Here is a 24,488-nt window from a genome sequence, read left to right on the forward strand (position 1 = left end):
GTTAAGACATCACTTAAAGTTTTACTGTTACTACTAAATGGTTTTTATTTCAAATCTATGCTTATAGAAACAAATATTATTTCTGCTCATTTTCTTCCTTTTTAATTTTTGTCTTGAAGTCTCAGTTCTGCTGATTTGTATGTGATGATAATATTAAGTGTAGAGCAAAGAAAGGGTGTTCATAAATTACTGGAGACAAATCTGATTACTTAAAAATTAGAAAGTTCTTATTTTTTTAAAGGAAAAACTAAACTTAGGAAGTTAGATTGTGGTTATTTTGTAAACAGTTTAAAAATGGAATGTGAAGACAAGCTAAACTGTTCTTTCTCATTTTCTAGCTCATAATTAACTTGTTTCAGTAACAGGGAAATTGTCCTTTTTAATGTTTTTGGTTGTGCTGGTATGAATAGCTTCATGTGATATAATTATGTAATATTGTTATTCAAAACTTCAGTGTGTTTGTTCTTAACATTACTAGGTTATTTTTCTCATACCTGCAAACAAAACAACTACAGTTTGAAAGTGCAGAGAACTTTATAAATGCACCAGAGAGTCAAAATAGCTCTTGAAAGGAAATACGCTGATTTTGCTGGATCTGAAATAATTTATGCTTTGTGTCACAGCTAGCCAATCACAGTGTTTTCCCATGAGAACCATGGGAATTTATATTTAATATATATACCCAACTCCCCAGGCATTTGGAAGCACAAAGCTAAAATGAAGGAAAAGGAGCCCTGGATACAAATACTTGTAGACTTTTATGTACGTCTTTGCTATCATGTTTTAGGGCCACTGAAGGGGACTCGGTATTCCTTACAGTCTGTGTATTTCTGGGACTTGACATTAATTAGTCCCAGGAGTTCTTACAACATTTTATGTACAAAGATTGACTCACGGCACTTACACAGTTTTTATAAAAGAAGCGTACGTGTACTTACAAACCCTAATATTTATGAAGTGTTTGCAGAGAGTATTCCCAGTCAGTCTTGACATTGACAAGTGCAAGGGATGCCACACCTTTGTTTTTCCGAACTCGCAAATCAGATTGGCTCACGTCTAAGATCATAGGTCTGTGTGCGTGCACGGGTGTGTGGACACGCACCCGTACGTACAGATGTCGACATCCGCACACGCACCCGTACGTACACGCACAGGTTGACTACAGTCTGCCCAGCTCCCAGCTCAACAGCTCATCAACCTGTAATGTTTTCATGAATGTCTTCCAGCAGGGACCCTGCAAATTTGGGAGGAACTATGGGTTATATCAGTAGGACTCTGAATGCTAGCTGTGTGGTTAAGGGACTGCTTTGCAATAAGAAATGGGTCACCAAGTTTTTCCTATCTCAACAGTGAGGGAACAAGAAGGAACTATATATACTTCGTGTGATACCATTTTTGATGACGTTGCTTAGAGCCGTCTCGACATACTTGCTCTTCCCGGTTACCTTAAATGAATCTCATAGCACTGGGTACCATCTGGGTGTACCATTTTTCAGTGTCTTTAGTTTGTAACTAATGGAGGGAGGAAACTAGTACAAATAAATGCTTTACCCAATGCTTGGTCCATTGGTATTCTTTGGTTGTTAAATTTGCCATCATTAGATCGCATGCCATAATTCATTGTATCTAGGTTCTCAGCGGTGAGATGCACCAATTACATTATGTGCCCTTGAGGAAGAAAGACAGTGCTATTAATTACACTGTGATTCATCACCAGTTGTAGGACATGTTCTGATTTCAGAGATTTTACTGGAAAACATACTCTGAGACTTTAGGAAATTATTTTAGTGTTTATTTAAATCGTTGGGTGATATGGTACTCAAAACACTTTCTTTGGGCTTCATTCTTGATTGCTTTTTTATTCTATGTTAACTAGTTGAATGTTTTCCCAGTGAATTTTTTTGATCCATTAATTTCAGTTTGGGCTGCTTATTAATGAGCAGTTCCCACTTGGTCACCAGAGAGGTGTTTTGTTCTGGCTGACACAAAGCCCAGAAGGCGATTCTATAGAAAGTCCCAGTCACCGCTCTCTCTGCTCCCGGCGCAGCTGTCTTCTTGTCGGAATGGCTCGCACACATCACCCTCATTGGGGTGCATTTCCATTCCCTTTTGGAAAGGGGTGAAGTGTAAGTTATGATATTTTAAAAACGGCAGCCTTTGGAAGGTTTAAGTGATGGTGTTTCATAAAACAGCAGATTCTTTAATAAAAATGGATGTTTAATTTCTTCCCCGTTTTTGTCTGCAGTGAGGACGTCAGATCCGCTAACATTGTTGCTGAAGAAAATGACGTGGCGTGCCTGGTCATAGACCGAGAGTGAGTGTGCCGATGTCGGAGGCCGGCTGCGGCCACCTTCGAAGACTTGGCCTTCTGTTACTCCAAGGGCCCCTCTGTCTTCTCATTCATCACCGCTCAGAAACGCGGGGCAACCCTCCGCCGCGAGTACATTCCATTAAAATTCATGGGGAGGAACTGGGCCTTCGGGTCTGAGTCTGTCTGTGGCAGAGGCAGATGCTGGCGGGCTAAATATTTTGTGTGCAAAGTTTGTACATAAACATCGGTGATAGACTGATTTAAATTCTTCATCTTCCAGAGAAATAAGCGTATTGGTGCCCTTTTGGATTTTTCTCCCCTGCACAATAGAGTGAACAGTTCCATAATTTATTTCTAAAATGCTCTAAGCAGTCAAAAAACTTTGAATAAATCCTATCTCTCTTGGACATAATATACAATACCCCTTAGTTATAGGTATTTCCAGAGAAGGTTTGATTTAACATTCGGTGATTTGCAGTGACGTGTGTTAATATTAATCTCTAAGCGTCTCAGGTTGCTTCCGGGAAAAAGTCTTACCTTGTGTCCTTCACTCTTTTCAAATTGTATTGAATCTGGCCCCTTGGGTCTCTCATTACTGAATTGTTTGTTTATTGATTTTTCTATTATAAAGGAAATTCAAATATACACATCTAGGCCATTGTCTAGGAAATGTCTTAGTGTGGTCAAAAACATAGGGCATACGCACATGAAATATTAACAAAAAACAGTAAAATGACAAGAAGTATCACAAAGCAGTATGTAGTGGGCTGAAGTTGAACATAACATTCATACTGAACATCAAATTACAGAGATTTGGAACTGGAAAGAACTGTAGACCACTCAGAAGTCTTTTTATTTTGGAAAATTTCACATATAGTAAAAAGCAGACAGGATACTCTTATGGACCCCATAATGCAAGTTCAAAAATGATCAATTAATGCCTCATCTCTATCACTTTGCCACCCTCCCCGGCTTCTCATACTACTTTGAAGCAAATTCCAAACATAAAATTATTTCATCTGTAAATTTTAGTATCATCTCTAGAAGATAAATTTACTTAAAATACATAACCACAGTAACATTAACATACACAAACAGCACTAATTCTTTTTTATTATTTGTGATTAAAAGATGATTGACCCATAACTTTAAATTGCTTTCAGATATACAACATAACGATTTGAAATACGTGTATATCACAAAAGGACCGCGGCAATCAGTCTAGTTGGCCTCTGTCACCACGCACAGAACAATAATTCTTTTTTTTTTTTTTTAAAGATTTTATTTATTTATTTGACAGAGAGAGATCACAAGTAGGCAGAGAGGAGGCAGAGAGAGAGAGAGAGGGAAGCAGGCTCCCCGCTGAGCAGAGAGCCCGACGTGGGACTCGATCCCAGGACCCTGAGATCAGGACCTGAGCCGAAGGCAGCGGCTCAACCCACTGAGCCACCCAGGCGCCCCACAGAACAATAATTCTTAATATCACTTCAGATTTCTTCAGTCTCTCTCTGGATAAGAAATGGAAGTCCCAGATAGGTAGAGATGTACCAGCAAAGCCATCTGTGACGGAGCCCAGATTGCTTTCAGAGTTCTGTCCGCTGTGCCATTTGGCTCCCCTAGCGTGTGTTCAGCAAGAGGAGCAATTACAATGCAATAAAGTGGGCAAGGTTTTATTTTTTTTTTAGGTGTGGAAATGGGGCTTAAAAATTAGTAGGAATTTTTCAGGCCAGTAGGAAATGTAGAAGTCACTCGAGGTGAAGTAGAGCTTAAAAACGAAGGCATGGGGGCTAGAAAGTGCAAAATATGTTCGGATAAAGGTAATCTTTGGATGCGAGCTCACAAAGGGAAAATATACTGGTACAGTGTTGTCCTGATAGTGCATTGTTTTGTGTATGAGTTCATTAAAAATAAATGCATACCCTGAATAGCATTAGCTGCTCGGCAGAATCTTATAAATGGCTCTGTACGCTGGGACTAACACTACGACACAAAGGAAGAACTGCTTTCGTTTTTCTTCATTGGAATCACACAAGCAAGTAGTTATGCGATACCTCACGCACTCATAATCCCTGAAAAGGATGCCAGTATTTTGTGGAGTAATATGGAAATATTATGTGTAAGCTTATAATTTTAAAATGTTCCACGTACATGTGCACCGATGAGATCTGGTAGTGTACGGAGTATTGTGTTAGGCTCAATGAGACTCGAAACGTCACATGAATTTATTCTGCGGGTTAGAGGAGCTGGATATCTCGTGTGACCAGGCTGACCTGCATCCTGGATTTCTGGATAGTTCTGGTTGTCCCAGCATGTTTGTTATCGGCACCACCTTTCACTCTGGAAAGTACTGGGTTTGGGTGATAAATTCATAGTAGTCATCATAGTTATGACTAATAGACTAGGTTAAGATCCATGATAATTCTCCCACTTTACCCCATATGCCCTTAGATCATTATTGACATTTTGCTTAATTGCTTCATGTAACATCTGTCTTCCCTCTCTTCTGTAAGCTTCACGGGGACAGAAACCTTTCCTTGTTCACTGCTGTTGCGGGGCCAGCAAACGTCCTAGTTCTCGGCAGACGGGAAGGGCTCCACAGGTTGGCTGGATCCAGGGCACCGTCCTTGCGGTGACGCGGGGCGGCCGCGTTTCCTCCTTCTTGATGCATCGTTTTCCAAATGCGTAGAATGAATTCACTGCAAGGAGGAGAGTTAAAGTTTCCCTATTTTTAGGACGTAATAAAATGTGCAAAATGGCAATAGCTCTCTACATGCGTGGGAGGTGTGATTTGTGACATCTCCGTCACTGGTTGTTGGGCTGGATCTCAGAGGAAGTGATTACACCGCATGTTACACCACCCGAGTGGTTACAGGCTGTTTGTTACAGCTAGAGTGTTGTAGCGCTTTGAATCTGCACTCACTCGAGTGTGCGAAGAATTTCTAGGGAACGGGAACAGCAGTGTGAGCCTACATCTTAAACATGAGATTTGTTTACAGCGCCTTAATTAGTTTAACAGCAGCCAACAGTGGTGACATAGAGAATAAGTAAGAGTGAAGTGAAGTACAGCAAGTGTTTTCCTTTCACTGGGAAGTTCAGCCATTGGAAATTTGAAATTTCATGGCAATACGCTTGTTTCTCACTGTTCTATAGTCAACGAAGGACGGTGGACAGAGCGGGGTAGAAAAGAGTGGAAGGTAGAGTTGAAGGGAAAATGGAAAATACCCAGCACAGTACGTAAGAGCCGCGTAATAAGGGGAGTGTGCACTGGTGGCCGTTCGGTGTGGGTAGAGGTGTTCAGGGCAGGCAGGCAGCCGATGGCAGCTGTACAGCAGAGACTGGTCTGCTCTATTAGCTGGAGGTGTCTGGGGGTCAGTTTTCATTCCTTTCATTTTGCTCTGCTCAGGTGCTTCAGATTCCGCCAGAAGATTAAAGCACAGTTTCTAGCAGGATCCTGGTGTGCAGTAGGGAAGAGAAATACTCTAAAAACCACAAATCGAGGTGGATTGTGCAGTGTAGGGTGGGGAAGCATTGAAAAGAAATCAAGAAAATGCATTTCGCTTGGTGAGGAAGGGGATACCTTATTTCTTGTGGGCAAGGAAGGCTGTGTATAGGAATTCCTGCAAACAATGTGGTAAATCAAGTTAGACGGCGCCACCCAGGTCTGATTCGGGGAGGCTGACAGTGGTCGCGGGAAGACGTTGGCTGAGCCTCTGGGAACTACTGCGATATAGTAAAAAAATGGATTTAATCATGAAGCAATGTAAAATGAGGGGCATTATCAAGGGAAAAGAAAAGAAACATTTTATCCTTGATTTTTAAAATAAATAGCTTAATTTGATGAAGCAAAGCTAGGAAAATCTGCAACCCGTCTAACCTGTTGATTCAGTAAAGAGATTATACAGACTATTTTCTTTCAATATCTTCTTGAAAAATATTGTTAGTAAACCTGAACCACAAGGCAGAAAACTACTGAAAGGTTTTCTCTTCTTTGTTTTCATAAACGAGAAGAATTCATTATATAACTTCTAAATAGCTATTCTACATTTTGTGACAACTCTACTGTCACCTAAATTATTGAAAAACCATTTACAAAGCCATCAATAATCATAACGAAGTTTTCTAAGAGCTTGAGGAAATGTCAAATTACAAAGGCACCTATGTATTTTATTCACTTAGAACATTCAACCAGACAGTCGGGACTTTTGAAGAACTCCAGAAATACCTTGAAGGGTATGTGGCCAACCTGACCCGGGATGATGAGAAAAGACATGCGAAGTAAGTGCGGCGGGGTCTTCTCAGGGGCACATGCCTCCTGGCAAGGGTGTGTGGTTCGCTCGGTGGTGACTGCTGCTGCGCCCCCACTAGAAAACAGGGGGCAGTTCTTTTAAGTTGTGCTTCCACCAAGAGATGCCACTTACCAGCAGTATGGATGCGATTTTAGTCTGTAAGTGGTCAGCTGCTTATTTTGGGTTGACAAGTAGTAATGTGAGGGAGACATTTCCTGACAGGGGGCCTTGGGAAGGGGATGCTTGACATTGCCTTTCAATGTCAAAAGGACGTTATTCAGAAATGAAGCGTATCTTGCCCATGGAGATCAAGCAAGAATGCCAAGGCAGTAGAGTAACCCATTCATCCTGATTCCAGGTAAAGAGCTATGGGGAGAGGCAGAAGTATTTCAGAATATAAGGGAGCTATTACCCAGGGTTGTGTGTGTGTGTGTGTGTGTCTGTGTGTGTGCACGCACGCGTGTGTGTAGGAAGGAGTTGGGTTGGGCTAAATATAGTGATATTTATGAATAATTTTGTGCTTCATAGAAAAACTATGTTGTAAAATTTAAAATATTTGAAAATCCTTTACAGTTTGTAGAGTAAATACTTCAGCATATACTCACCAGATAGGACTAACGAAGCTGGAGTCGAAAGTTCTAGAAAACTGACATTTGAGTTAAATTAGAACGTTCAGTGAGGCCCTCCTAAGTTTTTTGCTTTTGTCTTTATAGGCAAGGGATATATTTGCAGTTTTTATGTCTTTAAAGGCCTTTTGTAGTAAGAACACTTCATGAATATATGTATAATACAGAAGTCAGAGCATTCTACCTTAATTAAACGAGAAAAATGAGTATTTCCAAACAATGATATTTAGACATAAAGTAAGAAATATCTCTTTCATGTTTCACTAAGCAGTCATTCTGGTTCAGCCATGGAAAACTTCAAAATCTGACAAAAATAGCAAAACACAGCAAAGATTCTCAGTGTGGCATTCCCCTGTATGTACAGCCAAGGGAATGACTCACCAGTTTTACTTCCTCTCATTGACTCTTAAAAAAAACCACACACATATTTATTGAAATATGCTTTAAACAGTATACGGTTCAGTTCTTTCTACCTCGCATTGATTCGGTTTGATATTTATTCATCGTTGTGTGCATCAGTTTCTTTGTTTGTATATCCTACCGTCTTCCTTCCCAGATGCAAGTGAAGCTGACCCTCTAAAAGTTGAGGTAGCCTTTGTAGCCACTATGGGCAGCAACTCTGGCAGAAATAAGACTGTTGTGTGAGTGGAATTTATGTGTGCCATGACCCTGGCTTGACTAAGGGGGTGTGTGCCAAGTTTCACTTTTCTCACACAGGAGATCCATGTCTAACTGGAAGCTGTCCAAAGCACTCTCGCTGGAGATGATTCAGCTGAAGGAGAAGGTGGCCAGATTCTCCTCCTCATCCCCATTCCAGAACCTTGAGATTATTGCAACACTGGGCGTTGGTGGGTTCGGAAGAGTTGAGCTTGTAAGGGGTTTACGTTTCAAGCATCTGAGAGAAGCCTTTTGACTTTTTCTTGTTTTATATTCCAGTGTTTCTTGGACAAACATGTGAATTGTTACTGCTCTCTTTAGTGTTGCTTTGAGCTGAAGTTAAGAAAGCACGTTTTCCACTGTGCGTGTTGTGTGGCAGCAGGCCTGTGCTACTAAGTCACTGGTAGTAGCGGAGCTGCTATGTCAGCTTCTGTGTCACATCCTTTTGTGAATTCTCGTCTCGGTTATAATTATCGGAGATGTACCAAGTAAGCGTTCCCAGAGACTCTAACTCATTAAAACTGTATTTTTTAACAGGAAAATGTGTGCACACATACACTCATGGCACGTGAACTATTACTAAAGAAAAGAGTGTGTCCAGTGGAAGTGTCCGAGAAATAAAACCTTACTATAGTTGACACAGCTCCACTGCCATGTCTGTATTTGGCTGCCATTATCCTGCCTTGGGCTGCTCAAGATTTTCTATCTGGAAAAAAAGGGAAGATGACTGTAAGGGACTATCTGAAGAGCAGCCTCTGTACTGTTGACCAGGACAGCTGGGAACTTGCGGCCTGACTTTGGCTGGCTTTTCCACTTCACCGCCTGTCTGAGCTTTACCACTAGCTTCCAAGGAGTAACAGAGCGGTCCTGTCGGATCCAGGGCTCCGGGGAAACGGGGGGATGGAGATCTGTGACCTTACTGGGGACAGGTGACTCTGAACCTTTGGCTGTTCCCACGCCCTTCTTCGCCCAGCAGATTTTTAACGATTCACTGTACCTTAACTTCGGGGAAGTTGGCGGACACCTTCGTCTGCTGGATGGCCTCGGACACGAGCAGATCGGAAGTGCTGCCGGGAGACTCTGGATAACACCCTTCACCCCAGTCAATTCCCCCTCTCTGATGGGTGAGGGGGGAGGGGAAGAAACAATTTCTTCATAAGCCAAAGAGTATTTTTCACCTTTTTTTATGCCATATAGAGAGACAAGGGCAATAGGTATCTGCAGTGGTATTTTTCACCAAACATCCTGGCAAAAGGATTGAATTAGCAATTCTGAGATGTGGGTTTTTTTGTATAGTTAGATAATAATTGAAACAATAATTCCACCATTAGTTTAAAAATCCTGCATAGTACTAATGGCAAATGTGAAAAAATGTGGGGTGTGGCCAAATCTACAGGTTCATTACTTGCCATATATTGTGTGCTTATGGAGTTGTAAGCCTATCCGAGTACGTATCTATAAAAATGTTTTATTTCCTTTCAAGGGAAAATTTTATTTGTCCATCTAAAGCAACAGGTTCCAAAAGAACTTTCTGTACTTCGGGAAAAGTCCTAACTGTCTGCTATCCAGAAGGGTAGCTAGGGCTAAATGTGGCTGGCGAGCTTTTGAAATGTGACTAACGCAGCTGAATTTCTTACTTTAATTAACTTAAAATTAAACAACCTCATGTGACTAGTTGCTGTCATATTGGATACAGCAGCTATGGATTTTGACTTAATATGTTTTAAGATTTTATTTATTTATTTGACAGAGAGAGATCACAAGCAGGCAGAGAGGCAGGCAGAGAGAGAGAGAGGGAAGCAGGCTCCCTGCTGAGCAGAGAGCCCGATGCGGGACTCGATCCCAGGACCCTGAGATCATGACCTGAGCTGAAGGCAGAGGCTTTAACCCACTGAGCCACCCAGGCGCCCCATATGTTTTGTTTTAAAATCAAAGAAGTGCCTGTTGGGAAAGAACCATTTTTGGCAATTCTGGTCAAAGTTCTTCATATCACACACTCAAAAGTGAATAGATTTCTAAACATTAAACCTAACTCGAGTTTGTTTTTCTTGTTCTAATGTAAACGTATTAAGACCATGTTCCAGATTTGTGAACTTTTCTGGAAACTGCAATGCAAGGGAAGGATGTACACTTGGATAAAAGTTAGTTCCCAGAGGGATACGTGGATAAAAGGGTACATACTGTTTAGTGTGAAAAAATTTCAACTCCTCATTATATAACTTGTTTTATATAGATATTGTGAACCTTTTTAATAACTTAATTTTGAGGGATTTTCTCTTCTGGCGCAGGTTAAGGTGAAGAACGAGAATGTGGCTTTTGCTATGAAGTGCATACGGAAGAAGCACATCGTGGACACGAAGCAGCAGGAGCATGTGTACTCCGAGAAGAGGATCCTGGAAGAGCTGTGCTCTCCCTTCATTGTGAAGTAAGTGACCATCTGGCTCCACAGCTTAGGACTGTAGACGCTTTCGAATGTTTCCACGCGAGAGCACAGGACAGTAAAAGGAGGCCTCACTCTGAGTTCTCTACCCCTGTCACAGAAACAGTTCATAAAATGTGAGAAGTCTGAAGTCTGGAGTCAAGCGTGCAGGTTTTTTATCCTTGAGAATGTCTCAGGAGACTGTGTGTGTGTGTGTGTGTAGGGGTGTGTGTGGGAGAGAATAGGAAACTGTTGTGGAATAACTTGAACTGATTATTTAATCCATACCTACTGCAGAATTTGGGAAGAAAAGAATTCATTTGAAACTCTCAAGGGACACACTGCTGTTAAATTTCTGCAAGAAGAGGCCTTTGGGTTCGCGTAGTCTTCCGGGGGCCCGGGGCATGATCCTAGCAGACCCGAGATGCTGGGTGATCCGGCTCCCCAGAGTCACGACTCCTCCTTCCCAGAGTCGGGACAAGAATTCGGTTGTTCGAGGCCACAGTTCTCCTTACCTGTGAATTCATGAGTCTGTGGTGTAGGCCAAGGCCAGTGGAGACCTGTATTTTCATGCAGGTCGTAGCCCTAGAATATAGTTTCGGTGGTTTCCAGGAGAGGCAGAGTGCCCTTACGGCGGATAGAATTTGTGTTTTGGATCAAACGCCTTGAGAGAAACTTCTGCCTATCCATAGTCCCACACCCACTTTTTTTCAACATTAAAAGCGTTGAACCCAGGCAATGCTGGGTTTTCTAATTATTTTTATATTAATGCGTTCCCAGAATGCCCCCCCCCTTCATCAATAATTCCTTAACAAACTATCATAAGCAGTTTCAGGACATGGCTTAGCTTTTCTTCCTATTCTCATTTCCAGCTCTCTGCAGAGTGCCTGGCATAGAAGGAAATGATAATATAATAATAAATATCAATGACAACATTGATTGAGAAATTCACATGTGCCAGATGCTGCTGTAGGCACAATATATATGTGATATATCATAGGTAATGTGTTGAATATATATTTAAATGGGTTACATTTATTCTTCCTACTATTTGTGCAGATATGCAACATAAATTAATATGTGACTAACATAGAACCCAGCGAATGCATGTGTTCATCTGACCTTTATGAGGTAACCGCGAGGTCAATGTTATGATGGAGCTGGAGAGCATACAACCCCGTTAACAACCGGGCTGTCAGCTCGGGAACGCGGGTCGGAGACTGAAGCCTGAGTAGTCTGGACTCAGAGCCCCCTCTGAGCGGCTCTGCTCACCATCGGGGCACACCGTCGGGGTGCTCGGCTGGCCCCCGGGGGTGCGGGACGGAACCCGGCCCGGGTCCACCTCGGGACCGAAGCTGTCATCCCTGTAGCTTCTGGGAGTGTTGTCAGCGGAGGACTCTAGCTCGGTCCTCTTCTGGCCACTGCTGTCAGGTGATCAGAGCCCCTTGCCCAGGGTCCTGCTCTGCTTCCAGGTGCAGCCCACATCCCACGAGGGCAGAGCTCCTTGAGGCTGAGGCTTTCATTGAAACTGGAGACTCCGTCGGAGCTGAACTCTCCGGGCACCCAGGCGTGTCTGTGCCTTATTCCTCCCCTGGGGGACGGGGTTGTTCCCAGATACTCTGCCTACTGAACTCACTGCTTATAGGTCTCTGTCTCACAGCCTTATTTTTGAGACCAACCAGGGGATATAGGACATGGGTGTGAAGGGAGCTCATGAAGGAGACGCAGGCAGAGGTCTCTGGGCTGGTGGAGGGAAGAGAAGCCGTATTGGAGAAGGGGGCAGGTGAGCTGCCCTAGCGGGCTCCTGGGCGTGGTCTCGAGGAATGGATATCACTGTTAGAGCGGAACGGAGATGAAGAAGGTCGGTGTGTGTGCACAGGGAGGCCAGTAAGGGAAGGAGCCCCCGTGTGCAGAAGCCAGGCAGGACGAACGCTCGGTGAGGGGTCCCGTGTGGCTGGAGGGCGTCCGGAGCGAGAGCAGCGTGGGGGTCCCAAGCGATACCGATGATGTTCTTAAGCAACTTCAAAACGCTTTTGAAACGAGATCTTTAATAACAACCATGTTTTTGTGTGTCTTCGCAGATTGTATCGCACTTTCAAGGACTCTAAGTATGTGTACATGCTTCTGGAGGCCTGCTTAGGTGGGGAGCTGTGGAGTATATTAAGGGACAGGTAATGGAAAAGCATTATAAACATCGGGCCGTGTTCTCGCGTTTGGTCTCAAGGATGCTTTATTCACGATCCTTTAAAGAGACGTAAAGAAAGTCATTAAGAAGTTGTCCTAAAAAATATTATCATCTGATAACAGAGCAATGTTGGTATTTCCTCTCTAACGTTGGACCTATGCAACAGACATGGTAAAAGGTCGTTGGTCATTTCCATATTAGGGATCAAAGAGTTGCAGCCCTCAAAAGAGAGTGAACGCTCCACAGTCCTGTGGTTAGTGCGAGGCAGGGTCGCTGGAAACCCGGAATCTCTGCGGGGGAGATGAAGAAGGGGCGGGGCGGGGCGGGGCGAGGCAGGGCGCGTCCCGCAAAGATTCAGGTTTACAGAAGGGCCGGTTTCTGCCGAATCTCAGCCTCCGGTGTTCTCTGAGCGCCAGCGGCGTGCAGGCCTCCCTCGTAGACAGTGCGGGGGCTTTCCAGACAGGGTGAACTTTCCTAACCAAAAGGGTAAAAGGTATATAAATTTTCCTCCAGTGAGTTTTGATCTTATTTGGGGAGGTAAGTTTTAAAACATTGCGTTATTAGGTGTGTGAGCTAAAAATGAGAGAGAAGTTGCCGATTTGTAATTAAATGCCAAGTGAGAGCTGCAGACGGCAAGTTCGGAGGAGAGGAGATGCGTAAAAATGTGATGAAAGAGGAAGACTGGGCCTAACTCCTAGAGCTGCACTGCGTGGAAAGGCAGAGAGGAAGGGAAACGGATGTAGTATGCAACAGGGAAGTGGAGATAGGATTATGTGTCTTTGGGTGTGTTTCACAGCACAATTTGAGTAGAAGACAAGGTCCGCAGAAGAGGGGATGGGGAGGTGGGTTTGCACGAGGTTACGGAGGTCAATGCCAGGCCGGATGTGTGGAGAGTGTCACCTGGTCTGGGTGTCTCATCACAATCACGTAGAGAGCTCTGCAAAGTAACCGTGCCGAGCCCTGATGCCAGAATTATGATTTGGTTCACCTTGGATGGGGTCTAGTGAATGACCTACCCAAAAGTTCTAATGGGCATTCATGGTGGAGAATCCCAGACCCAGGGAAGGGGAGACCTTTGAGCATCTGAGAAGAGATGGATGTGTCGTGTTAGAAATGTGCTGCTGGCTGGATCGGGGTGGGGAAGACCAGGCAGGGTGCGGAGACTTGCGTGGAACCTACAAAAACATTTGCTCCCTCCACCTTTGCTTCAGCAGGCGGGTCTGTGTAGGAACGGGAGTCGGTACTGTCTGTTGGGCACTGTGTCTCTCTCTGGAAACAACACTGTTCAGGAAGTAGTAAACCCATTTCACAGACAGGGATCTGAGACTCAGAACAGCCACACCACTTGGCTGAAGACACAGTGATGCAGTAGAAACTCACCCCAAAGCCATACCCTTCCACAACTCCCTGCCGCAAATCACCACCACGTTTCCATGCTGCGGTACGGAAACCCGCACGCAGTGCTGACCAGGGCCAGTCAGGGCGCACCGAACAGGAAAGAGTTATGACCCCATTTCTGCATGGGTTCTTGTTACATGCTATACCAACAGGAAATGAAAACGATCACTTGAGTCATTGCTGAGGCCAGCAGTAAATTACGGAAGTCTGCTTTAAGCGCTCCGTTAGAATAGCTGCATTTTCTCTAGAGTTTGCCACAAATATCTTGAAAAGTCTTGTTTTCTTATGGTTGTATTTTACGTATCCATACATGATGATGAGCAACAATTGTTGGGATGGGCACGTTTTAATTGTAGTGAGGTACTTCTCATTCGCCTCAAGCATCCCCCTAAATCTCTTTACCGTCACCAGGCTCCCTCATGGGTGGTACGGAATCCTTCTTAGTGTCAGAGCCCTACAAAACACTTACTTTCATGGTGTAAAATTACCAGTGCGATAGCTGACCCCTGGACTAGACCACGGATATGTGTGTCCAGAGTATTAAGAGGGAAAATGATCTTGTTGCAGGGGCAGCTTCGATGAAGCCACCTCCAAGTTCTGCGTCGCTTGCGTGACTGAAGCGTTTGACTACCTGCACCGACTAGGTATCATCTACAGAGACCTGAAGCCAGAAAACTTAATCCTAGATGCTGAGGGTTATCTTAAGTTGGTAAGCCAAGTTCTGTCACTTAGAGCGTCATAAGAGACATTTCTAAACACCAAAGTCGTGTCCCGGTTGCAGGTTACTTTTAATTTTGGGACAGCTGTTATTTTCATCATGGGGAGGGTGTATGGCTGGGACATTGGCACCTTAATCCGGGGGGAAGTGTTAGAAGCACATTCTTCTTGGCCTGGGAATTTAATATTTCAGCCACACCCGTGACTGCTCGTAAGGACGTGTGTAATAGAACGCCTTTAACATTGGATTTGGTTAATATTTTGTATGATATATTTCAACAGGTTTTAATACATTCTTACTACATAGAGGGACCGGATCTAAGGAATAAGGAAAGAAGGTGACAGTCTGTCTCCTGTCCCAAGATTGCCACTGTCTGTATAGGGAGGAGAGATACACTTAGGAATGTTAGTTCGCTTTTTTTTTTTTTTAAATCTCTCTAGGTGAGAATCCAGGGCTGCGAATCACAACACTAGACCAAAGGCTCCTTGAGGACAGACACTTTCCTTGTTACCCATCTTTGTAGTCCTCTGAAGCCCAACACGCGTACACTCCCAGTCACACAAACCGCTTTCAGTGTGAATCTAGGAGAAACCGGGCCGTCGTGAGGGGAGAAGCCCAGGCACTTTGGACGTCAGGAGGGAACCCATGCAGACGGGGGCTCACACTGAGTTTTCCTGAGTTTGTCTTGTCCGCGTGTCAAGGGCACAAAACCGTCTCTGAATGTAACATTTACAAAGAGATTAAAAGTGCCTCACATCAGGACTTTCATACGTGGAAATAACACTAGCCGTCACCTCGTGAGCCCTTTAGTATGTTATGGGTCAAGACCTGGGCGAAGCGTTTTGCAAGTGACGCAGTTGGTGACAGAGACGGGCTTTACCATCGGCTGACGATAGAGACGGGCTTTACCATCCACACGTTACACTGGGTAATGTAGCCTTAGGAATTAAACTCATTGTGTGTAATTGCTAAGCGATTTCTCTCCACAGAAAGGAGTAGAATAAGTCCTTTCATGTGTAATCTGGTGAACTTCCAAGAAACATTTTGATCCATTCAAGCTTTATTTTATCTGTGAAAGGCAGCTTTGAGAACTGGGGAGGTACTAACACAGGCCTCGGTCGTCCCTCTTCTTCACAATTCCTTCATTGGCTGTGCCTCTTGCAGCTATTTATGGATAGCTTTGGAATATTCTAGAACCAAAGCCATCATGAGGGAGGCAGACTAGCCATTAGATTCATTTCTTTTTTTTTTTTTCAGAGCTGTTTTTTAAAAATTGGATAGCATATTTATTATACATAGCCATGGGGGGTCCATAAATATCTCTCCCGTCAGCCAGTGTTATCCATCCAGCTGACTCATTTGCCAACCAGCTAAACGAAGAATGACAACTAAAGCCTTTAGAGATTAAAACGTACATGTTGAATATTTCCATGTCTAGCTATATGTCAAACTAGATAGGCTGAAATCCTCTCACTACCAAATGTCTAAAAATACTGAACGAAACATGAAAAGCAGTATTACATGCGTGGCTGACTTCGTGAGACAGCACTGGGGTTCCCCCGAGGTTGGGAACCACGCTTGGACAGGAGTGTAGCCTAGAGCTCAGACATGAAGCTGCAGTCTTGTGGGCACCCAGTGATCTGAGATGGCCCAGATTTTGTAGCTACTGATTTTAGTAGCTGCACCTTTAAGAACAGGGGACCAAGTTTGGGACCTGGGCAGTGTGAGAAGTTGAATCGGAGAATATTTCCCAAAGCCAGCAATCACACAGATGACACTCTCAGAAAAATGGAAAGCAAGAAAAGATATCTAATTTATAAAGACAGAGTACATGCAAGAAAACATGCTTTTCTCATTATTGGGCTCTTGGTACAGAAGCAAAAGAGTCTCCTTTAAGAATTCTTGGCCATAGGCTTGTCTTCATGGAGGTTGGGTGCTTAGTCTTCTAAGATGGAAAACCCCATGCAAGGATTTGAGAATGGGTTCATGTTGGTAGGATGCCCAACTTTTCAAGAATCCATGTCTATCCATCTGGATGAACGTACTCTTAACTCAGGGATAAAGTTCCAGAGAACATGAGCTCACATTTTAAAACATAAGACAAAAAATATATAGGCGGGGGAAAAAGGGTACCATGAACTTTATTTGGCAGGCAAATAAGTTCTTCATTATTGCAGTAATCAGATACAAAATGTAAAATAAATCCACCTAACACATCTTTTAAAAATAAGAGAGGAAATGAAAAATGAGTAAGGAACAGAGGGAAAAAATCTAATAGGTTTAGAAAAAGCTAATAAATAAAACTTCTATTAAGGAATTTAGAATATAATAATTGAAATAACAGATTTAAGGAAGTTTCATTAATGCGGGAGCAGCTTCCATTGGACTGATCTTCTTGATGAGATTAATTATAATATGTATGTGAAAATATGTGGAGAGCAACAGAAAGTGGATATTTAAACCTTGAAAAAAGGAAATCATGCTGTGACAAATCCACATCCCTACAGCTGTTTAAGCCATTCATTTCAGGACACACCTTACTGTATGAGGCATGGGGATAAAATCTTTAGTTAACATCATACCTCGCAGTGAAATAGTGAACATTTCCCCATTAGACTGTGAACAAGGTAAGAATACTTTCTTTCCACTTTTTTTTCAACATTTTCATAGAGGTCTTAGCCAATGAAATAAACCAAGAAAAAGAAATGAAAGCTCAGAGATGAGAAGGGGAGAAGTTGCTTGTCTTTATTCTCAACAACATGACTGTTCATGTAGAAAAGCCTAAAGCATCTGTCAAAGAAGAACTAGAAGGAATGTGCATGATAATCAGTACAATGTCAATGTATAAATAAAATTAAAGTCACTTGAGTTAACATAAAATTAAGTCAATATATAGATAAGAACTGTTTTTCTAAATGAGCAGGAAATATTTATAAATGAAATAAAAATACTATTTATAATAACATCAAAAATTATAAAATAAATTTGAATGTATTTAATGTGTAAAATATATAAGACCTCCATACTGAAAACTACAAAATATTACTGAGAAAAAATATACAACTAAATGGTAAGGTAAACTATGGTTATGTATTGTATAATTCAATATTTGATACAGTGTCCACTCTCCTCAGATTAATTACAGATTTAAGGTCATTATAATATAAATTAGAGCAGGTACATTTTTAGAAACTGAGACATTTACTCTAAGATTTACACAGAAACACGGTTTAGAAAAGTTAATAACCACTTTGAAAAATGAAAAACAGAATTGAGGAATTTACAATATCTGACACTGTAAACTATAGTAATCTAGGCAGTGTCACAACACAGAGTAGAAAAATAGCTTCATCTAATGGAATAAAGTCCAGAGATAGAATCAACTGATTTTTAGCAAAAAGCGAAAAGCCAGTCTTCCCAATAGACGATGCTGAAACAGCTGGGCCTGCATATGTGGGAAAAATGAACCTGCTCCCACCTCACACAAGATAGAAAAATTAATTCAGGAACGTAATATGGAAATATTTTCACAACATGGGGTAGGTAGTGATTTCTTAGAATACAAAGAGTATTAATTTGTATTAATTGTGTTAATTATAAAAAAATCAGTTACTATAATAAAAATATCATAGACTGGGTGACTTAAACAATAAACACTTATTTCTCACAATTTTAAAGCCGAGGAAGTCCAAGATCAAGGTGCTGGCGGATCTGGTACCTGTGTGGTCAGGGCCCACTGCTGGGTTGGCAGAGAGCTGCCTTCTCATTCCTTCATGCGCGAGAGAAAGACACACACACACACACACACACACGCAGAGTCTGGAGGGAGCTTTCTTCTTCTAAGAGTCCCTAATCACATTATGAGGGCTTGACCTCATGGCTTGGTTTACCTCCTAAAGGACCTACCTCCGTATCCCATCACATCAGGGTTTAGGGTTTCAACTTACCAATTTTGGGGAGACACAAACATGCAGTCCATAATAATTGGACTTCATCAAAATTAAAAACTTCTGGTAATTAAAATACTTTAGGGAAATGAGTTGTCACGCCACAGACTGGGAGAAAATATTTGCAATACACATTTCTGTGACAAAAGACTTGACTGTATTGGGAAATACATAAATAACTCCTACAGTTCAATAAAAAGAAAACCCAATTTAAAAAAAATGGTCAAAGGTCTTGAAAAAATCACTCCCCAAAAGAAGGCATAGGAATGATTATTAAGTCCTACCAGACATCATCAAGGAAAGGCAGAGTAAAACCATAAACGGGAACCATTTTATAGCCACTGAAATGACAACAATTCAAAAGACTGGCAATCCCCAGGGTTGGTGAGGACTTTCTCCTAAATTCCTAGGGGAGAAAGAAATCTGTTTAAAGAAGAGTCTGTCTGTTTTATATTGAGCCAAGCATACGGCTAACCTGTGATGAATAATTCAACTTCCAGGGAGGAACTTCACTCCTTAGAATTTGTTTAGGAAAACTGAAATCATGTCTTCCAAAATCTTGGGCAAGAATGTTCATTACAGGGACGCCTGGGTGGCTCAGTCAGTTAAGCGTCTGCCTTCGGCTCGGGTCATGATCCCAAGGTCCTGGGATCGAGTCCCGCATCGGGCTCCCGGCTCAGTGGGGAGCCTGCTTCTCTCTCTGCCTCTGCTGCCTCCTCTGCCTCCTCTGCTGCCTCCTCTGCTCTCTTGCTCGCTCCCTGTCAAACAAAAATCTTAAACAAACAAACAAACAAGAATGTTCACCACAGCTTTATTGCTAAAAGCCCCCGAATCAGAAACAGCCAAAATATCCATCAGCATCCAATGTCTGAGCGCGGCAGCACTAGGTCAGCAACGGGTGGCTGCTCCGCGGCAGACAGGCCTGGACCGCTACGCGCAAGTGTGCGTGGACTCTGAAGCCTGTGTCAAGCGGAGGCAGCCAGAGACGAGAGTGTCTGCTGCATGATCACGTTTGTCGCCCTTCTAGAAGCCACAGTAGAAGTCAAAACAGTGGCTGCGTGTGGGAGAGCAACCAGGAAGGGGCACCAGGGGACTTGCTGAGGGGGTGAGTGGGTCTCCGTCTTGACTCTGTGGTAATTTGGTCCCGTATATAATCTGCGCCAAAACTCAGTGAACTGTTTGCCAGAATCGGTGCGTATCCTTGGGTATAAATGACACATCAATCTGAAAAGTGTAACGGGCTCGATGTCAGAGGAGTCGCGAGTAAAATCAGTTCACCAGACGATTAATTTACACAGAACGTCACATAGAGACACACAAAGGTGAAAAAATAAGAGAACAGAGTAAGAAGTTCTTAAAATTATACATTGGAGTCCAAGATAAAAATAATAATAGAAAATCAGGGGAAAGCAGTATTTAAAGAAACAGTGGCTGAAAATTTGGGGGGAGTTACAAGAAACAGCAACCATCAGGTAAAGGAACCCAAACAAATCCCATCTGGGACAAACTGTATTTGCTGTGGCTCCTACCTTTCGGTAACAAATCACTCTGAAATGTAACATCTAGAACCACAAGAATCATTTCTCATCTCTCGCAGTTTCTGTGGGTCAGAATTTGGGGAGTGGTCCAGCCGGGCCGTTCTGACCCGAGGTGTCCCATGAATTTTCGGTCCGATGTCGGCTCGGGCTTATCTGGGGTCGGACCAGGGCATCCACATCCAAAGTCCACCCTTACTCGTAAGGCTGGGAAGTTGATGCTGGCGTTATCTGGGGGCACCGTGGCCTCTTCAGAGGTCGAACGTTGTCGTGTCTTGACAGCTGGCTTCCCTCAGAAGGCGTCATCCGAGAAGACGCTACAGCGCTGCGCCAGACCTGCTCACAGGGTCGCATCTCAGCGTTTCCACTATGTCCCGCTGGTCCTATAGGGCCAGCCCCGCTTTACTGGGAGATGTATTGTGGGAGGGGACAACAAAAACAGAGTATTAAAAGCTATCAAGGACAAAAGACAGTTTAGGTGGAAAGGAGGAAAACTTAGGCTTTCGGTTGACATCACAAGAGCAACCAGAGACTCCAGAATGCAGCGGAGGAGTCGTTTTAAAACTCTGACAGAAAATAACGACGAAAGTTGAATTGAACATCCAGGGAAACTGTCCTCCAACAGAGTGGAAATAAGGGCGTTTTCACACCAGGATGAAGGGCTGACAGGGGGCATGTGCTGAAGGGAGTTGAAAAGTGGCCCCTGGTGACGGATCCGAGGCGCCACCTCAGGAAGATGGGCAACAGGTTGGGTGTGTTCGCCCGACGGAGGAGAGGACGGACGCGCGCCCGGCCGTCGGGCAGCGACAACCAGGAGACGCTGAGCAACAGCACGAAAACCGGAGTCGGTACAACCGGAATTAAAGGGGGAGAAAATGCTGGTCCTCGTCAAAGGAGGCAGCAAGAGGGAAAGAGAACACCCAGGAGCCGGAGCGAGAGAGCAGGCCCCGGGAGCAGAGGCCTGGGCCGCGCGTAGACGCAGATCACAGCCGAGGACTGTCCAGCAGGGTGAGAAAACGAAGCCGGCTGCGCGGTGTTCGTAAGAGACGACCTGAGGCCCGAGGCTGCAGGAAGCTGGAGCAGAAAGGACTGAAGAAAATACGCCTGGAAATCGTCAACCGGTTGAAACGCGGTTTTTTTTCATCATGAGGGAAGAGGGGGTTGCCGGATGTCAAGAAGGATTATCCTTTGAGGGCGAAAGATTCATTTTGCCGAGATGATATAAAAATCCCCATCTTTTAGTTACCTACTAAAACGTTTCAAAAATAAGCAGAATTCGAAAGAAGTAATAAGGAGAAATGAGCCACGATAGGGGATTTTAACAGTCCGCTCTCGGAAACCGACGGCGCGTTCCGAATAGAAGCTCGACAGCTCCGGAGATGTGCCCAACACGATTCATACCCTTGATCTAATGAGCTTATAGAGTATCGTTCCCAGGAGGTGAAGGACACAAATTAACGAAATGTGATCATCCATTAGGGCCGTGAAGCAAGCTTCAGCAAACACGAGAAACCGGAGTTGGGCCGCCGGCCGGCCTGGCCGAGCCGCGCCCGCCACAGTCCCCGAGGGGGTTGCGTAAGGATGGGGGCAGCGGAGGCGCCTGTGGCGGCCCAGCGAGAATGCACACCTGGGTGACCGCTCCGGGCTGTCCAGCCTCGGGCGTTCAGTCCTCAAGGATGAAAGGCTCCGTGTAAGGCTGAACTTGGCCTCCTTCCCCAGTTCGGATTAAATGCTATTCTTCATCTTCCTACATCACTTCTTGGAGGATCTGTGAGGGATCAGATATCTAAGGACAGAAAGAAAGGAACAGTGTTTGTTTGTTTGTTTGTTTGTTTACCAGCCAAGCGCGGCCGGTGAAAGCTTGGGGAAAAGACCCAAGTTAGAGAAGAGTCTGGGTTTTGGCGTCCCTCTAGAGGCTGTGAAGCTGTGCCTTTCTGTGATAATACAGAGGAGGACTTTGTAGTGTGCAGTGAAGACCTCATTCTACTCTTCTTCCCCAGTTTACAGTTGAGACGGCCGGCCAGATCTGTTCCCAGGTGAGTCCTCACTGGTCCAAGCTGTCTCTATCAGTAAAAACACCGAGAGGCGAACAGCGTTAGCAGACATTACTAAAAGAACTTCACATTGCCATCTCTCATCTGCCCATCCAATAATTTCCTGATTCTTTCTCCACTTTCAAGGCCAAGAAAAGCTGATGTCGGCAATAATGATTCAAAGTCTTTCTCTTGGTTATCACGAATGCATCAAGGACAATAATAAGGTATAGGACAGTAAGGAGTTTAAAGAAAAATCTGTCTTGTTCTCAGCCTGAGCAGAATTCGTGTTGTAGTTTCGCATCTTGGGTTTGCTCAGCAGAAAAGTTGGTAGCAATCCAAGAGATCAATAAACATTCTATACGGTCATGCTCTTAGCTCATCGCTCATCAATAAATGTTCTGTATGGCTGTGCTGTGACCTCACGTGAGTAATCTTCTCACGTGGTCATAGAGGAACTTAACCCTGTAAGTGAGTATTATATAAGAAAATACAATGTAGGACACATTAAAAGTTGATATTGTTGCCTGCTTCTTTATGACCTATCTTCCCCTCGATGTTAATAGCCCCATGAGGGCAGAAACCGTGCTACGGTGTTTACTGCCAGACTTAGAACTTTGCTTTGCATATAAGAATGAATCAAAGGTCAGAGGGGCAACTTCCAGCTCGCTCTGCTTGGGATTCATCTCTAGTTCTCATTCTTCCTCTTCCCCTCCCCTACTCATGCACTTTCTCCTCCTCTCTCTCTCTCAATCTCTGAAATAAATCTTTAAGAAAAGAAAATGGAAGGATCCTGTGTCCCTGACCTACTGCTTAGAGATCCCCCTACTGCTCAAGAAAATTCATGTTGAGAAGTAAATTAATGTGGGACTTAAGCATTTATACTTCCTGAGATATGTTTGTTCAACAGTAGCTCTAGCATAACCCTAAATCAGAAAGATGTACGAGGTTTCAAAATAGCAAGACTCAACATCACAAAGATATGAATAGTCTCCAAAATCACATACCGATTAGATACACTTCGGTGGAATTCCATCGAAGCTTTTCATGAAGTTTGGCAAACCGATTCTAACGTTTGTGTAGACTAACCGAGGGCCAAGAATAGCCAAGACATTTCTGAAAGCAAACAAGAGGAGGGCGGGAGGGACTTCTCGTACATACCAGAATTATAATGCTGTCCTTTAAACTAATGACTCATGCGGAGGGAATGCAAATTAAAACCGCAGTGATTTAATACTGACCAATGTCAAAAACGAAAGTTGCTCTCCCTAGAGGATCGCGAGGACGTAGGGCCACCAACCGGAACTCTGCATTGTTGCTGGGGAAGGGAGGGCTGGGCGGTAGGGCAGTATGATCCCTAATGAAAGTAATTTGATGACGTGTGGTAAAATCGAAGACATCACATCTTTGATCTTGTAATTCTACCATCTTACATGGACCTCTGCTAGGTAACGTGGAAAACAATATTAATAGAAGCATTTGTGTGGTAGCACAGTCTCAGATACAAGGCGAATGTCCATCAACAGCAGAACGGACCAGAAAACCATTGCATGTTAATTCGGTGCTGTATGATACAGCAATGAAAAAAATGTGCTCCAATATCAATTAGATTCACAAAGGTAATTTTAAACGACATTAGGCAGTTTGCCCAAGAATAGATGTAAGATGTATCTAAAGTTTTTAAAAAATAAGAACTTATTTTACTTAAGGATCTGAAACGTGTGGTGAAATTAGAAAGGAATGCGAGTACCCAACGAACACCAACGTCAGGGTGGCGGTGACCTCTTTGCAGTGGGCAGTAGGACGCCGGGGAAGGAACACACAGGGCTTCTGCACCGACTGCTCGTTAACCTGGTGGTGGCTATGGGGTCCTGCTTTTCTGCTCAGGCTTTATAACCTGCATGTAGGTCATGTTACATGCTTCAAGCTTTTTCTCACTTGACCAATGAAATTATCAGCTCCCACTAATCCTTTCTGCCAGACCCTTATTAGTTGTACTTATTAAGTAGCGATTAAGCTTTTCCCACCAATGTGCTGAATATATGTTGCTGCTTTCCTCTTAGAAATCTTCTACTTCCTTCTCAATTTATGTTTAACGGGAAGGTTCCCTTCGGAGCCTGGTTCGAGCCTCACCTCAAGCATCCACGGCCTTCCGAGAGTTTCATTTTCTGCTCTTGAACATGGGGATAACCGTCCCTTGCTCCCCGAGCTGTGTGAAGTTCGCACCTATTCATGTACATGTGCATTTACACATCTTATCGAAACTGGTGTGAACTGTTATCGCTTCATTCAGATTTTTTCACCAGACAGGGGTTGAACATCTGCTGTGTCACAGACGCTGTCGGGGTTACAAAGTGAGTAGGATGTTCTGCG

At 43.6% G+C, this 24,488-nt stretch overlaps 1 protein-coding gene across 4 annotated transcripts in view; it reads left to right on the forward strand.

Annotated features, from left to right (window-relative positions):
* The window catches only part of PRKG2 (protein kinase cGMP-dependent 2), an 86,914-nt gene that overhangs the window by 41,434 nt on the left and 20,992 nt on the right, over window positions 1-24,488 (forward strand). The window contains exons 8-13 of one of the 4 annotated variants that reach the window (XM_044224759.1): window positions 2,246-2,314; window positions 6,488-6,586; window positions 7,941-8,094; window positions 10,169-10,305; window positions 12,381-12,470; window positions 14,450-14,591. In XM_044224759.1, the coding sequence (XP_044080694.1) occupies window positions 2,246-2,314; window positions 6,488-6,586; window positions 7,941-8,094; window positions 10,169-10,305; window positions 12,381-12,470; window positions 14,450-14,591 (691 nt within the window). Of the gene's footprint in view, window positions 1-2,245; window positions 2,315-6,487; window positions 6,587-7,940; window positions 8,095-8,339; window positions 8,369-8,952; window positions 9,005-10,168; window positions 10,306-12,380; window positions 12,471-14,449; window positions 14,592-24,488 lie in introns of those variants that run through there. The other 3 variants (XM_044224760.1, XM_044224761.1, XM_044224762.1) reach the window with 3 other exon arrangements.

The sequence above is a fragment of the Neovison vison genome, chromosome 11 (assembly GCF_020171115.1).
Source record: "Neovison vison isolate M4711 chromosome 11, ASM_NN_V1, whole genome shotgun sequence".
Taxonomy (NCBI): Eukaryota; Metazoa; Chordata; class Mammalia; order Carnivora; family Mustelidae; genus Neogale; species Neogale vison.